Raw genomic sequence first — 16,120 nt, 5'->3', positions numbered from 1 at the left:
ATCATAAATAAGACATTAGAGTCCCCTTAGCTACAGAAGACAGTGACAGTGAGGTTGTGGCTAACAGACTTTGGGCTTTTACCATGCTGCAGATTCTTTATCAATATTTATATAAATCGGAAGTAAAACATGCAGAGTTGTTTTAAACTACATAAACATATATTTATGTATACATGCAGTATTGGAAAAACTCATGCAATAACTTTACTGGAATTTTGCTGCTCCATTACTAACAGATAGTGACAAATGTGGGAACACAAAATGAAAATACTTAAACTGGGTGCCTAAGTGAATAATGAAAGAAAATGACACAGGAAATAGAAAGTAAATTGAAATTTCCCAATGCACATTTATATCAATTAGCCGCCCACCTGCCTCTTATAAATATAACAGACTAGAGAAAGATCAAAAAAGATCAAGAAGTGTTTCTCATAAAAGTTTATGAAGCAAACCACTGTAATACCCAACATACATTTTACTGCTAGGTGCATCGACAGCTCATGAAATCTCTTTGTGAGGAAATTTATGAAAAGTACACGGTGGAACTGTGCTTTAAAACACATGTCATATGTCATTTAGTCTGGATGTCTTTAAACATAGTGAGGAAGAATGTACACTTTGTTTTTAAATTATTCTACTTATAATGACTACTGCTACTATATATAGTATATACACTAATACATGGTATACTATATTTATATAGTGACTGGAGAAGCTTCATATATATATATGCATATTTGTGTATATATATGCATATTTGTGTATATATATATTTGTGTATATATATATATTTGTGTATATATATATATATATATAATTTGCTTAGAGGTGCGTATGCAGTGTTCTTCATTTCATAAGCAGTAGGTGAATGAAGTAGTGATATTGTTACAAAGTGATACTGTTCCTGCCTAAGGGATATTGTTAAAAAGCAAGGTATTTTGAGCACCATATTTTAGGAAGCACCATGAGCCTTTTTAGATCTATCACTTGGAAGTAAAAAATGCTTCCCAATCTTATGAAAGGTTATACTTTTGAAATATTGCTCATGATCATTCGGCAAGAGCATACAGTTTTGCCATCAGAGGAGGAAGTTAAAATGGATGCTGGGATAAAGAGGCGATACTTTACTCACCTTCCCCTCATCTTCTAAAACCTTTAAATAATATACTTGCTCTCCATACACTACTTGGATGCTCCCTTAAAGACTTAAGGGTTAACTATGCCTGTGAGCTCTAGGAGACTGGCATCGCTTACCCATCAGATGCTGTTCACATGGCTAAAAGTCAGGGGGACATACACAGTCCCAGTGTGTTTCGTCTTAAAATTAAACTGCTTTTTTGATTTGGGGCTCAAGTCTCACAGGTTCAAATCCTGTGCTAGTGCCGTGGCAAAGGAAATTTTAAGGCTTTGGAGAATCTCACACAAACTCAATGCCTAGACCTGACAAATGGGCAGCATGTGAGCTCTGGTCCTCTTTATCCTGAAGAGGTTGTGAAGCTCAGGGCAAGCAGGTTCCACCCACCCTCTTTCTAAAGTGTCACCAACTAAAGGAAACCCCTCTGCAGTTTTTACTTTGTGAAATTGTGTAGAAGTGTCCTGTCTCTTATGGTTCTGTGTGGGTTTGCCCCTCACGACTGTCACTTATCTGGCTTTGACAGGTTACTATACTTGTGTGGAGGTCATCTTCACCTTGCGGAGACAGGTTGGGTTCTACATGATGGGTGTATACGCACCAACCCTCCTGATTGTGGTCCTCTCCTGGCTCTCTTTCTGGATCAACCCTGACGCCAGTGCTGCCAGGGTGCCCCTGGGTAAGCCTGCCTGCTCCCCTGCCACCATGATTGTGGGGCCTGGTTGAGCATCCTATCCTGAAAATGTGAGGCCCCAATTGTTCTAAACACAACAAGGGGAAAATTACACTTTTGCTTCTTGGGAGAGCTAATAAAAACACTGTATAAAACTACCCTCAGATTTTGTGTTTAAGGTGTCCATGTATATGAAATATAAATGAGTATTTATTGGACTTGGGTCCTATCCTTAAGACTTCACATAAAATGTATACGAGTATTTCAAAGTCTAAAAACTCTGAAATTGTAAACACTTCTGGTCAAAGCATTTCAGAAAAGGGATACTGAACTGTGCCCATTCATGCTGAGCGCATCTGCAACTCCCTTGAAGCAGGGGCTTTAGAATTGAGAGCTGCCTGCTCTTTAGAGGGAAGCTTCCTTACATATTTGACACTGATCTATATTTTCTCAGTGTTTGAGCACTTGGTAATGAAGTTCTTTCTTTTCCTGTTTTGTGAATTTTGCAGTGGTTGATTTATTCTATTTTTTTTTCTGATAAGTACCTATTGATTGGATATATCCATGCATCTCTGAAATATAAAATCTTCAGTAATGCTAAAGTTCAAAATGAATAATCATGGCAGAAATCATTCTATATAATATGTGTCCCAGAATCACAGGAGATGAAATTATATACTACTTACTTGATATTTCATCAATGTTGCCTACATGCATGATAGTGTGTACCACATAGCCTGCATGTTCCCACCTACATTTGTGTGGGTACACTCAGTTGTTCACACAATGATAAGGTCACTTAATGATGTATTTTCTAAGCATATTTTCATATTTAAATGGCATATGTATGTCATTCTATGATTTATTATTTTTAATAACTACTTAGTACCATTTAAGTGCTGTTTGTCTTTCCTCGTAATGCTCATGTGCTACAAATTATTATTTTTAAGGCTGGTGACAAAGAAACAGCATCATCCAGTTATTTGTAAATTGTATTTCTTTAAAGATTCTTTAGTCTTGGCTTTGGCTGGAGATGGAGCTCTGTGGTAAGGAGCATGCCATGAGTATGTGAAATCCTGGGTTCCCCATGCACAGTAACCCCTGCCTCCCCTTCCATGGAGCAGTGTTGTGGGAGAAAATAAGCAAGAACTCTTTCTGTGAAGAAAATGGGCAAATGTCCAAATGTAAACATTGGTGCCATCAGAGTTGACTAGGGGATGTTTAGAAAATTTCCATTCTGTGTGTTTCCTGAATCTCACCAGACCCTCACATAGGTGAAAGTCTGGTATACATGGCTTTCCATCTAGTGACAGTCTGATACCTTTGGTTTTTTTCCTTTCTCTAAAAAGGTTTGGGGTATATCTCATTCTGAAAGTATTAAAGGGAATGAATGAAATACAGTGTGTGTGTGTGTGTGTGTGTGTGTGTGTGTGTGTGTGTGTAGAACAGAGGTCAGAGGACAAGTTAAGGGTTGTGAGTTCTGGAGAATGAGCTCACGTGGTAGTAAGCCTTTGTAATAGCCTTTGTAGCAACTGAGCTATCTCATATATAAAATAAAATACAGATTTTAAAGCATGAGAAACCAGAGAAGCAATGAAAATGGCTATTATATTTAAATGAACATTTTGATCAAAATGGATTAAGTAACCATAAAACTCATGTCTTTATCTTGTTGTCCTCTGTGTGGCATTTGTGTTTGGGTACAGTTGTGAAAGCTTGCATGTACACATACAGGAGTCAGGAGTGGACACTGGGGTATGGTATGTTCTTTTTTTTTTTTATCACTTTCCACTCTAATTTTAAGCCACTGACATGGAGCCCATAGATTGGCTATATTGCTTGTCTCTATCTTCCACACTGAATTAGAGGCATGTACCACAATACCAGCATACGAGCTGGGGATCTTAGCTCTGGTCCTCCTGCTCACATAGCAGTCACTGTACACACTAAGTCTATAGATTAATAACTAACACCATATATAAGTTTATTCTATGTATTTTGCCTATGTAACTATATATATGCACTACATTTGCATATTATCATATAGCTGACAAGACACTTTGGGATATATAGTTTTTTTCAACACCTATTTGTTTTGTAGTGACTATTTGCTGGTGACTAATCGAGAAGCTGAGAGTGTAGTCATAAAAATTTACAGCAATTGTTAGGAAGATGGATGAAAAACATTTTAGCTTTAATGTTTGCAAAGAGACAGACATCAAATAACTTTGATATATACTATATAAGGTAGTTATATGAGAGGGAACAACATGCTTGTCAGAAAAGCATGTTGCGTGTAAATTATGCATTGTCTGCTGAGTGGAAATCATGTTACTAGTAAAAACAAGCTCTGGTTTGAAATTTAAAAAAAAAAAAAAGAAAAGCATGTTGAAGAGAAAATTCTGACTAAAGAAGAGGAGTGACAGAATGAAAGTAATTCATGTCATTATTTAGGATAGAAGAAAACAAGGAAGGACTTGAGTGTAGATCATTAGTACTAGTGAGGTCTGGACCACAGGATACCTCTTAATGTACTCTATTGTTAAGGTTCTTGCCCAAGTCAAGCAGGAAGCTCTTTGAAGAACTTTTATTATCAGACTTCAATTTTGATTAGTTTTAACTTTAGTCCTGGCTTAATTTATTGTGGACTGGCTGATAAGGGAAAAGTAGAAACCAGGAGCACACAGGAGCAACTGACAGTCATTTAGGGCAATAATTGACAGCATAGACCTATGTCTACTTCTGAATGTACAACTCACAAATGCTGTGCGTGAAAAGTTAGATAGCAATCAACTCATTACTACCTAAGTGGTGAGGATCTAACCAGAAAATAAACAAACAAACAGAACAAACCACCTGTGCCCACGGAAGCCGAGACTGAGTGTCTTCACAGGCGGCATCTCTCTGTGGACATCTATGAATGTTCTGTGGGTTACAGTGTGTACTGTGCCTGTGCAAGCAAATCATCCTTCACCGCCATGCTCCTGATGATAGGAAACGAGGAAGGAAGAGAGGGAAGTAGCGAGAGAGATGAGAAGGACACCTGTCATTGCAACAATTCATCTTTGGGATTTTATGATTGCTTAAATTGTCATATATTACAGAAACCTGGTTACCTTATGTTGACTACACGTGCTTTATATAATGCTGGTTTTCTATATAAAGTTACTATTTCCTATAGTAGAATTGTATTCCTTTTCTTAAAAGACTGAGATTTTTTTCTAAAATGAACAGGAATGCTTTGTATTTTATCTTCTCTGTTAGGCATTGTATTGTAAACATAACAAAACAGCAACCAACCAACAAACAAAACAACTTATAAAAAGTGTATGTGCTCTATTCTTATTCATAGGTGAAGATTCCTCCTATAGGTAAAAATCTCTCTGTAAAACAAGCTGAGAAAAAAAAAAAACCAATCTAATCATCAAGCTCTGTGGTTCCCTCAGAAACACTGTTGCATGGTGCCTGACACCTTGGTCTAAATCTATCCATCCACCTGTCTGTCTGTCTATCTGTCTGTCTATCAATCATCTATCTATTTTCTTATTTATTTATTATTTATTTGTTTTGTTTTGTTGAGACAGAGTTTCTCTGTGTAGCCTTGGTTCTCCTGGACTCACTTTGAAGACCAGGCTGGCCTTGAACTCACAGAGATCCACCTGCCTCTGGATCTCCATGCACTGAAATCACAAGTGTGCACCACCGTGCCTGGTTCCATTTCTTTTTAAATGATGCAGATTTACAAACATTTTCCAACAACAAGTACTGTAAGGACAAGATGAACTCCATTTTGTGTTAAACCTGGCCAAGGGCTAAACCCAGATTCCAGGAAAAACCATAAAGTAGTCTAAACAGGAAATATTCCCCTAGCAACGCAATCAGCTCACTTTGGGACAGCACCCAGAGTCCAAATATACTCTCTGCTGGTCAAGCTGACCAGCAGATGGTCTGGCACATAGCAACAGTGAATTCCGAGAAGCCTGGTCAAAGTTCCTAATGCCCCATAACCACTTCAACCAATCTTTTATATAGGTCAACTTGCCCCTACACCTATTACCCAACCACAAACGCCAAGGCTTGTAACCTTCCTGCTTGCAACTTTTCTGCTCAAATGCCATCCAATTATATACTGTAAAACCCATTTCTTTGCCTAAAACCAATAAAGCCCCCTCTGAATTGAGACGCAGGGCCACTTTCCTGTATCTGCTGTATCAGTGCATAGGAGGTGTGGCCCGGGCTCAAGCCCACAATAACAACTTCCTTGCAATTGCTTTTGGACTTGGTTCTTGGGTGCTCTGTTCAGGGGGTCTCTCGCAATTTGGGCATAACACTACTACTTCACACATTTCTCCCAGTCATTTATCTTTAAAGAAACCTAAGGATTGTTTGTGGTTTATTGGCAGTCGCCACAGAGTAATGGTGAATGAGCAAAGGTTGTAGAGCACCTCACAGGGATGACCATAGCTGATTCTCCTGTTGCTAGGCATCTTCTCCGTGCTCAGTTTGGCCTCCGAGTGCACCACCCTTGCAGCAGAGCTTCCCAAAGTGTCCTACGTGAAGGCGCTGGATGTGTGGCTCATTGCCTGCCTGCTTTTCGGGTTCGCCTCCCTCGTGGAGTACGCTGTTGTACAGGTGATGCTGAACAATCCCAAAAGGGTTGAAGCTGAGAAGGCCAGAATCGCCAAGGCTGAGCAAGCAGATGGGAAAGGCGGAAACGCAGCTAAGAAGAATACTGTGAATGGCACGGGGACCCCTGTTCACATCAGCACTTTGCAGGTAAGACTAGAATGAACCACGGACATGAGTCAGCTGCCCTCTTCTGGGCCAGGAAAGAGACCCTTTGTGAATAAAATGGTGCAATGGCATTCATTTTTTTAGAGATGGGAAAGGAATTGAGTCCAGCGCAGGTTTGCAAAGTATTCTCAGAAAACACATAAAACATGTGAATGACTACCTAGGAAATTCTAATAACTTAAAATTTAAAAAAGAATTTTTCCAACTGAGTTTAAAACCATGGCTTCATTTTGATACTCATCACTGAATGGAGAGATGTTTCCAGAGTGTATACCTCACTATTGCTTCTCATTTTATAAGCCTTAGAGACCTCCATCCAGCTCTGAGGCTTGGATAGCCATGATGTTGGTCACTTTCCTATTCCTACTGAGTCAGACAGCCTCCCATGGTTTGTCAGAGGATCACTTGCTGTCTAGACAGTTGGCCAACAGGAACTTTCTACATACAGTCAAGGATCTTTCTAGCTCATTCATCACAGCTAAGGAAGGACTGAATAAGGCTTTCTTCTATTAGCCCTGCCTTGTCATGTGACATTGACTTAAACATGGACTTATGTAATTGGTTCCAGAAAAATTGTCACTTAACAGATTAATGTTAACTGTGCACTTACCCATGGAGCCCTGCTCAATGTTCACTCTTTGCGAAGAAAAGTTAGCCAGAAGGCCATTTCCACAGAGCTAATGTGGAGACCAATAGATATAGCCACCTACCAGACATGGACACTGTGCTTACTCTGACCATGTTCTGGCCCCATGGTGCTCTATGTATTGACCCTGCCTACCCTCTTACCTGGAATTCTAGAAAAATATGCTATACATGTAATTTTTAGACAGAAGAGCAACTAATTCTTTCTATATTGCATATCCTGTGGCTGCTTTGTTTTGACCTTTTTTTTTTTTTACTTTTTGACACAGTGCACTCATTTTAAAAGATTAAAGCTCTAATCCTCTGCTTTTCTATAGCTTCCATATTGAGAGAAGCTTCTTTATATCATGTGACCTTTTTATGCTCTATTATGCTCCTGATGGGGAAGTGCTTCCTTTGTGCAGAATGTCACGACTTAAGGCATCATTTGCTGTACCTCCCTCTTCTTCTCCATCAATCATATCTATAACACATGTGAAACAAGTTTTCTTTTTTTCATATTTAAAAATATTTATTATTCATTTAAATGCTATAACAAGCATAAATCATATTTTTATTTTTTACATACATGTTTATATTATTACATGTATATACATTGAACTACATATAGCAAGAGGAACCATAAAACAATCAGGAATTATATAAATGTTACCTTCTTAGTGTTTTGGCTATTTGTATTTGACAGCCTTATAGAGACAGCAGAACTAATGTATAAAGTCTACTCTGCCACTTGTGCTTTGCTTGGTTGTATTGAGCAGCTGTAGTATTTTCATAACTGATACTTTGAGACCTTAATATTCATTTGTTTTTATTTCTTGTTATGATTTTTTGTTGTTTTCTTTTTACCACATTCACACTTAAGAAGTTATAGAATTCTGTTTTGAACTTTCTATATTTTATGTATATCCCTTTATTTATTACTTTAATGGCTGCTGTAGATATTATATTAACAAGCTACAACTTACTATGATCTACAGTGACATCACCTTCTAGTTTGTGTGATATGAGAAAATGTTAGTTTCCCATGTATGTGTGTATGTGTTTACTTAAGTCTTTCTTATACCCCAGTGTTCCAAGTTTATGCTTTATCATTTTCTTTTTGTTACAGAATTACTTTAGTCACTCTTTCGAATGGTATGCTTGTGAACTCTGCTTTCTGCCATCTGAGGGTACTTTGTTTTCTTTATTCCTGGTGACTGTTCTCTTTGATTATAGGATTGTAGGCTAACAGTATGATGGCACTTCTTTCTTCCTCTATGGCTTTCCATTGGAAATAAATATTCCAGTTCTTTTTCCTAAATGTAATGAAACCAATGCCTAGACTTCAGTAATATTGCTTCTTTTAAACTTGGGAAATACTATCTTCTTTCCTCTGCTCTTGCATTTTTCTATTTTATGACTTGCTACTCACTTTTCAGATTCAAACTTCTACTCGGTAAGTATGTACGTGTTTTCTCGTGGTAGTTTGTATTTCTTACTGAGGTCATCTAGGTTTTCACTTTTACAAGCATATTGGTAATAGCCCTCTGAAGTGGTTTTTTTTTATCATAAATACTTCAGTAATCTCATTTTTTTAAGGTTTGACATCTTGGAGTTGACATTTTTCATGTTTTTCATTCAATTTGAGATATTTTCTAGAATGGCTGCCAAATCCTAGGCATTTTCATGTTATGAGACTGTGAATGATGCTTAGAACTGTGTTTTAGTGGCTTTGCATGTGCTGTCATGCAAGGAGGGGACTGATGCAATGCTGCCCAGGGGAAGTAGAATTCATGGTCCACATGAGGAAGAGAGGGCTCTTTTCTCCTACTGAGTAGAGAGGTAGGGCTCAGTTCTCTATTCTGCATAGACATAGCACATGGGAACCCTATGACTGATTGGCTTCCATTCTCTGCAAGCTTCTAAGATGTCACCCCAGTGTGGAGGAGGAGTTTTTGTCCCATGGAAGTGTGTGCTCCCTACCTAGTCAGAATCTGAACAGGTAGCCCTCGGTTATTCAGAGACGAGTGTCCTGGTTGTCATCGGCCTTGTTTCACACCTTCTCACACAGAAGGCCTTTCTGTGGGGACGTGGGCCTTCTTATTACAGCCTTGAAATATGGGGGCCCAGTCCACCCAGTGTGTGTGTGTGTGTGTGTGTGTGTGTGTGTGTGTGTGTGTGTGTGTGATATTTAGATCGAATAGCCAATAGGTCACCAGCTCAACATATTTTTGCATTGTTGGGTTGTTTTTCTTTGTCCTTTGTTTAGACCAAGTAGGCTCCCTTGTGATTTTTTTTTTTTGTCTGTACCTGTAGGTATTTATAGACGCCACCATCTTACGCTCCATTTCAGAAACATGACCATGAAAGGCAAAAGACCATGAAAGAATGCATCACTGTGTGGCTCTATGGGTTTAGAGGCCCAAGGCCTGGCCCCTGCCCTGCACCTTATAGTAGTCTGGATACTCGTCTCTTCCTTCTCCTCTTCTTCTGTTCCTCCTGTCCCTTCTTCCTTCCTCTTCCCCCATTAGTACTTCCTTAAGTATATTGTCCTGTCCTTTCCTCTTCACTGTTCTTTGCATTGCTTCCTGCTGCAGCTTCTTCTAGTCTTCTGGGTACATAGCGTAGGGTGTTCATGGGACTGAGTGGGAGGAAAAGAGGACCAAGTCTGCTCTCTCCTCCTTGAAGCTGAGGCCCATGGTGTTTTTCAGACACTCAGACTCTTTACAATTTCTGCACCACATCTGACTCTAATGATTACAGATGCTCATCAACGCACTGCCCTGCTTTTTTTTGCTTTTCTTTTCCCTTTTTTCTTTCTTTCTTTTTTTTTTCCACCTTTTATTTCTGAGCCCATTGGTCTGTGTTTTCTAGTGAGGCTTCCAGCATTATCTATGATCAGAGGCTTAAGACACCAGACACTTTCCAAACTTTTATCATGCACCAGGAAAGCCATTTTTAGTTAAATTGTAGTTCCCTTCCCCAGCATCTGACTTTGGTCTCTGTTGCTTCCAAAGCCTCGGAAGCTGCTGGCACTGAGCAGAGTGGAGGGCAGGCTTCAGCACACTGAGATTTCTGTCAGACTAAAGAGCTCCTTCGCTCCTGCAGCATGCATGTATTTCTCATTTCTGGAAGTGCTAAGAGGAATCTTGGGGACTCCTGCATTGTGGGGAGATTTTTCACATATCAGTTTGTAACTGCAGTCACCTACCATTCTCTTGTCATCTCTCTGTCAGTGCTGAACCTCCTGCTGCTGTTGCTGTCCCTCTATCTAAGTTGAGCCTCCTGTCACTCCATTGTCATTCCTCTGCTTATAACACGAGGTCCAAAATAACTTACTATTAGTATACCCACCCAATTTATAGTAATCTATAACTTTTTAAGTTCACAAAATTGATACATATTAACACATGAAATTAAATGAAAAGAGAAAAAGAATAATTATTTTTGAATCTAATAGTTCTATGAAAAAATGCGTATGCAATTAGAGCTTTAGATTCATAATCCACATTTTTCTATGTATTTTGCTTTTCAAGATTTCAACACAACAAATTTCCAAGTAATTTCATTCGGGTGTTATGTCACTAATTTTTAGTATAAATATCGATAGAAGTGTTTGTATCCAAAACATTTAAAACAACCCACAGTTACAAGTGTCCAGCAAAGCAAGATCTTTATTGAATTAGGCAGCAAAAACTGACCAATCATGGATAATAGCACAGACTAGGGAACTGACTGTGTCTTTGAATGTTCATCTTAATAAGCATTTAAGCCTCTGACAAAATATTTTTTGGGGGGAATAAGGATGGAAGAGGGGGTGGGTGGGAATGGAAAGATACAAGTGAGAGAATTACAATTGGGATGTAATCTGAATGAGTTATAATAAAAATTTTAAAAATTGTCCGTATACTCATTCACTTTACATCCCAGTCATAGCCTCCTCCCTCATCTCCTCCCAGTCCTACCCTCCCTCCCTCTTTCCCCTCCCCTCCCCCTTACTTCTCAGAAAGGGGAGCCACCCCCCCATACCAACCCAGGACAGTGCATCAAGTCACATCAGGACTAATTGTATCCTCTTCCCCTGTGGCCTACTGGCAGTCCTGGGAAGTGATCAAAAAGCAGGTAACAGAATCAATGTCAGAGACAGGCCTCTGCTCACCTTATTAGGGGATCCACATGAAGCCTGAACTACCCATCGGCTATGTTATTATACTTAGCACACTACTGATCTATCAGGGTCCAGAGCAGACTCAGGGGCTGAACTGAAACCCCGAAGAGAAATTGTACAGCATTTTAAAAGCATGTGACCCCAAACCAAGGGGATCAGAGCTGTCTGTAGCACTGTCCAATCATATTTTGACGGAAGGAGTTGAGCAAGGAAGGAAGCGTTGGTGATTGGGCCTTATCCAGGTCACCTGGTTTGACTCGGCTTTTGCAGTCAGGGCCCCTCCTGGATTTCTGGCCTGGAATTCAGAATGATAAGAGGGCAAGCTGCATGTAGTCAATTCAGTCAGGACAGGCAACACAAGTACAACTGGTTTGTGGAGTTTAGATACTAGGGAACTCCCCTCTTCACTGGTTAACATGAAACACCCGAAGAAGCAGGGCAAGCATTGTTCAAGGACTTGGGAACGTGAACTCATTTTGACCTTGCCAACAAGATGGAGATTGTTCCTGAGGTGGCTGTACTCAGGCAACTGTCTCCTAACAGATGCATAATAAGATTTGAATTACAGAAAGCCTAGAGGCCAATTAAAAAATAATGGTGTGCTTGCCAAGGAAGTGTATGACTGAAAACACAAAAATATAATCAAGATCTCAGTAGAGGAGGTTTTAGAAAATATAACTGATCCTCATGTAGAATTATGGCATCATGTTAGCCAGTTTTCAGTATTTTGGTAACTAATGTAACTTCTTATTTACATGGTTTACATTTCATTCACAAAAGCAGCTTGGCACCTTCTGTTGTTACTACTCACCTTTTGCCAATTCTTCACCCCGGTCATACACAATGATTTTATGAGTAAAAGACAAAGCAGCCCCCATGCTCACAATTTTTAATGATTTAATAAGCAAAAGCTGATGTTTGATCACAGGAGCTATTTCATTGTGGTAAAATGTGCTTTAAAAATTAGCATTGAAAAAAATTAGCATTGATTTAGATTCGGTAAAATCTATCCATATTCTTCCCTCTGAATATCGTTTCTTATCATCCATAGAAGACATCTTACCTTTAGTTCTAGAAACTCTATGCAAAATTATTTGCATTTACAGGAACCACAAACAAAATTTTTTAGAGAGTAAATTAAGATATATTACAGTTTTGTTGGTTTTGTTGTTGTCTCTGGCAGCACTGTCATTACACTGCTTTGTTTCTGTTATTGGCATTTGTAGAGGTGACAGTGTATGCAACACGATTAAATGAAACGAGTGGAAAGGAACAGTGGAAAACTGACAAATTTCGGGCTTGAACAGCCAAATGAGGAATGTGTTGAGTAGGAGTCCTAGCTTACTTAGGTGGTTCCTGTCCTTACTTATGGAATTATAACTGCTGAAGATGACAGCTGATTATAAAACCTTTTATCCTGCCCTGTATGCGTTTTATTTAATAATGACTTCAAAACAACAAAGAAAGTTTGCATAATATCTCTCATGAATGGAACAAAAAGTGACCCACCAAGTAGTGAGTAAGACATGACTTGTTGGAAGAACTTGGAGGCTCCTCCCTAGGAGGGAACGCAATGTTACTCCTTCTTCAGGTGTATGCTCATGAGTGCCCTTTCTAGCACACTTGTGGCGTACGTGCTCCATGCCACTTGTTTTGAACATGGGGAACTCAGCAAAAAATGTCACAGAGAGTTTCCAGTGGATTAAAGTGTGGGAAGGTGGCTGCTTCTGGGCATTCTTTACCATGTGATTCTTGCAATATTGAAGTTATTCTTTCCTTAGTGCTGAGATATTTAATTAATCAGGAATATTTGTGGCTGACAGTCTTACTGCAGGACACAAATTCTATTCAGAAACATGATGAGCAATGATGACGTTTCTGCATTCGCAGTTAGAGTAAAATTTTCTATACACTCATCATACATTGGGCTAAGGAAGATTTTTTAAAAAAATTTTAGTATGTAAACTAAGAAAAGTCTTATAATTCCAATAGCAACTTAAATTAATGTCATGTCCTACTTTATTTCTTAGTACAAATTAACAAAAACAAAACAAAACAAAACAAAAACAAAAACAGAAACAAAACTCCACTTAATGGAATGAGCCTTGTTATTTGAGCAAACTATCAGAGCCTTCTTAAATGTTCAATTGATCTGGTGGATTAATCAGTTGACAATCATTACTGTTAATTTGTAAATTCAATTTAAAGTATTTTTTTGAAGAGATGTAGTACTTATAGCTCTAAAAATTCTATTTCATCGCATTTCATTTTTATGCTCAGGTTGGTGAGACCAGATGCAAAAAAGTTTGTACTTCCAAGTCTGATTTGAGATCCAATGACTTCAGCATTGTTGGAAGCTTACCAAGAGATTTTGAATTATCCAATTATGACTGCTATGGGAAACCCATTGAAGTCAACAATGGACTTGGGAAATCACAGGCTAAGAACAACAAGAAGCCTCCGCCTGCCAAGCCTGTCATTCCAACAGCAGCCAAGCGCATTGACCTTTACGCAAGAGCATTATTTCCTTTTTGCTTCTTGTTCTTCAACGTTATATACTGGTCTATATATTTATGATAAACCATTTCCATTTGTATGAAATACAATACCATTTCATTGTGATCAATGCAATTCATAATTGCTGATCTGTGAAAATGTTGCATTTTCATAGCAATATATTGCATTTTGGATGCCACTTGATTATAATAAAATATAGCACCTTACTTTTGAATGGCAGCATGACCCTGTAATGTCTGCGCTCAAACCATGAGATAGATAGATAGATGTATGTTTATTGAGCATAGTGCTTTAGGAATCAATGAAAAATAAGCATAGTACATAATATACATAATGTGCTCTTCAGGCACTGTAACTCTGTAACTCTAAACACTTCAGATAATCCTGATGAAAACATGGTGTGCACGCTGACTCCTGTTATGTTCACCGGTCTAATGTATGTAGTATCTTACATTCCCTTCCCTGTAAGAAAGAAAGCCATCTTGTTCTTAAATAATTTTCAATAGTATTATCACAGATTAAACAAGACTGTATGACATATTGTTTAAAGTTTTAAAGAGAGATAGATCAGTAATAGTTATGCAGGCTCGTTGAGAAATAAAATCAAAATTATACATTTATAAAAATCAGCTTATTTTTAAGTGTGCTTGTGTTGTCAAAATGCCAGATAATAGAACAGTAAGCATTTTTGAAGAAAAATCTGGACAAGTATGTATGCATAGTGAACTCTGGCTTCTGACAAAATACAAACAAATAAATGATAGATGTATTAGTGAAATATTTTGGATAAAATAAATTATTTAATCCACCTTAAAATCAAAATCTATTTTCATGCCTTTTGTTTGTTGATATGGACAGCATTAAGCATAAGCCTTAAGAAGAGTTGCACACATTTCAGATATGAAGGAGTCGTGACATGTGATTCCCCATCACTGTTACACTCCAAGAGGAATTGTCTGTCTTAACTTGAACTGGAAAGATTATAAGAATTGAGGGAATTAGCTTGTTTATTTTACTAAAATGTTTCTATATTTCAAGTAATATTCAAACTGTTTTGGGAATTTGTTTTTCTTGTGAATTGATTTGAATGTATTTGAATATGTTACAAAACAGTGATTTATAAATAATGTCTTTTGTTTAAACTTTAGATTCGCTTTTTCTTCTTGCGAAAAGTCTAGACATTGGTGGGGGGCAGGGTGGTTGACTTTGTCTTGTTCGTCCCTGACAAGAACCCCTAACTCTCATTGTTTAACAGTGTCATAGTGTAACTGTTTCTTTTTGTCTCAACTAAAACTGGAGCTGTTAGTAGCTAGTGTGATATAAACATAGACCACAAAACTATTTCACATTATTTGAAGCACTTTTGTTTTTGTTGATAGTTTGTACGGCCAACTCAAAATATAATGCATTAAAATATTATTTGTGCAATTACTATATGAAATTTGCTGCTATTTGATTCATTAAAGATTTTTGACTTAAAAATATCCTCACTGCTTCTGAACATGGTTAAATGGTATGTAGAGTAATTCTATGCAGTCTTTTGGAATCATCCAGTTATGAAAGCATAGCCATCTAAATAATTTTAAATTGTCACAAGCAGAACTGCTAAAGAACTTCAGGACTCTACCAAGACCTAGAGAAGCATTAGGTTAATGGGATGGCAGTGAGAAAATTATCTTGAGCAGGTATCATTTTTAAAAATCTGTTCTTAGTGATATTTTCTTACATTACTTTTTATAACTTGCTTTCATCTTACAGCCTTTGATCCAAGGTTTTGGTTGTCTTACAGTTAATGTAGTGTCATATAGAAATGTATTGTCAAAAATAGTGGGAACGGATTTCCTTCATGTAATAAAATATAATAACGTCAATATCAGACCACACCCTTGATCTACAGTCTCTTCCCACTAGTTGTTTTGAGCTAAATATGTAGATTGTTTCTAAACCAGACACATCTGCACCTGGCATTGCCATCCTTACTTCTTTGTCTCTTTTTGCCCTTCCCAGGGGTCCATTTGGTGGGATACCAACCCAGACTTGATATTAGGCATTTCTTACCTCAGTCTGACATTTTATTATTAAAAATAATTTAACATAAAAGTTTATTGAATAAATGGCATTTAACCTAACATTATTTGAATTTTTCACATTATATAACATACTTAAATTCATGTATCTCAATTCTGCCTCTTCTTACTCTTAGGATGACTTT

The 16,120-nt window shown here is 37.9% G+C and overlaps 1 protein-coding gene across 2 annotated transcripts in view; it reads left to right on the top strand.

The window, feature by feature from the left end:
• Positions 1 to 15,094, top strand: part of Glrb (glycine receptor beta) — a 70,574-nt gene extending 55,480 nt beyond the window's left edge. For both annotated transcript variants that reach the window (XM_051157341.1, XM_051157340.1), the window contains exons 8-10: positions 1,659 to 1,811; positions 6,289 to 6,581; positions 13,672 to 15,094. In XM_051157341.1, coding sequence (XP_051013298.1) covers positions 1,659 to 1,811; positions 6,289 to 6,581; positions 13,672 to 13,968 — 743 coding nt within the window. In that variant the 3' untranslated portion in view covers positions 13,969 to 15,094. The remainder of the gene's footprint in view (positions 1 to 1,658; positions 1,812 to 6,288; positions 6,582 to 13,671) is intronic.
• Positions 15,095 to 16,120: the final 1,026 nt, after the last annotated feature.

Source organism: Acomys russatus, chromosome 15 (assembly GCF_903995435.1).
Source record: "Acomys russatus chromosome 15, mAcoRus1.1, whole genome shotgun sequence".
NCBI lineage: Eukaryota > Metazoa > Chordata > Mammalia > Rodentia > Muridae > Acomys > Acomys russatus.
This window is presented reverse-complemented; position numbering and strand designations above follow the sequence as displayed.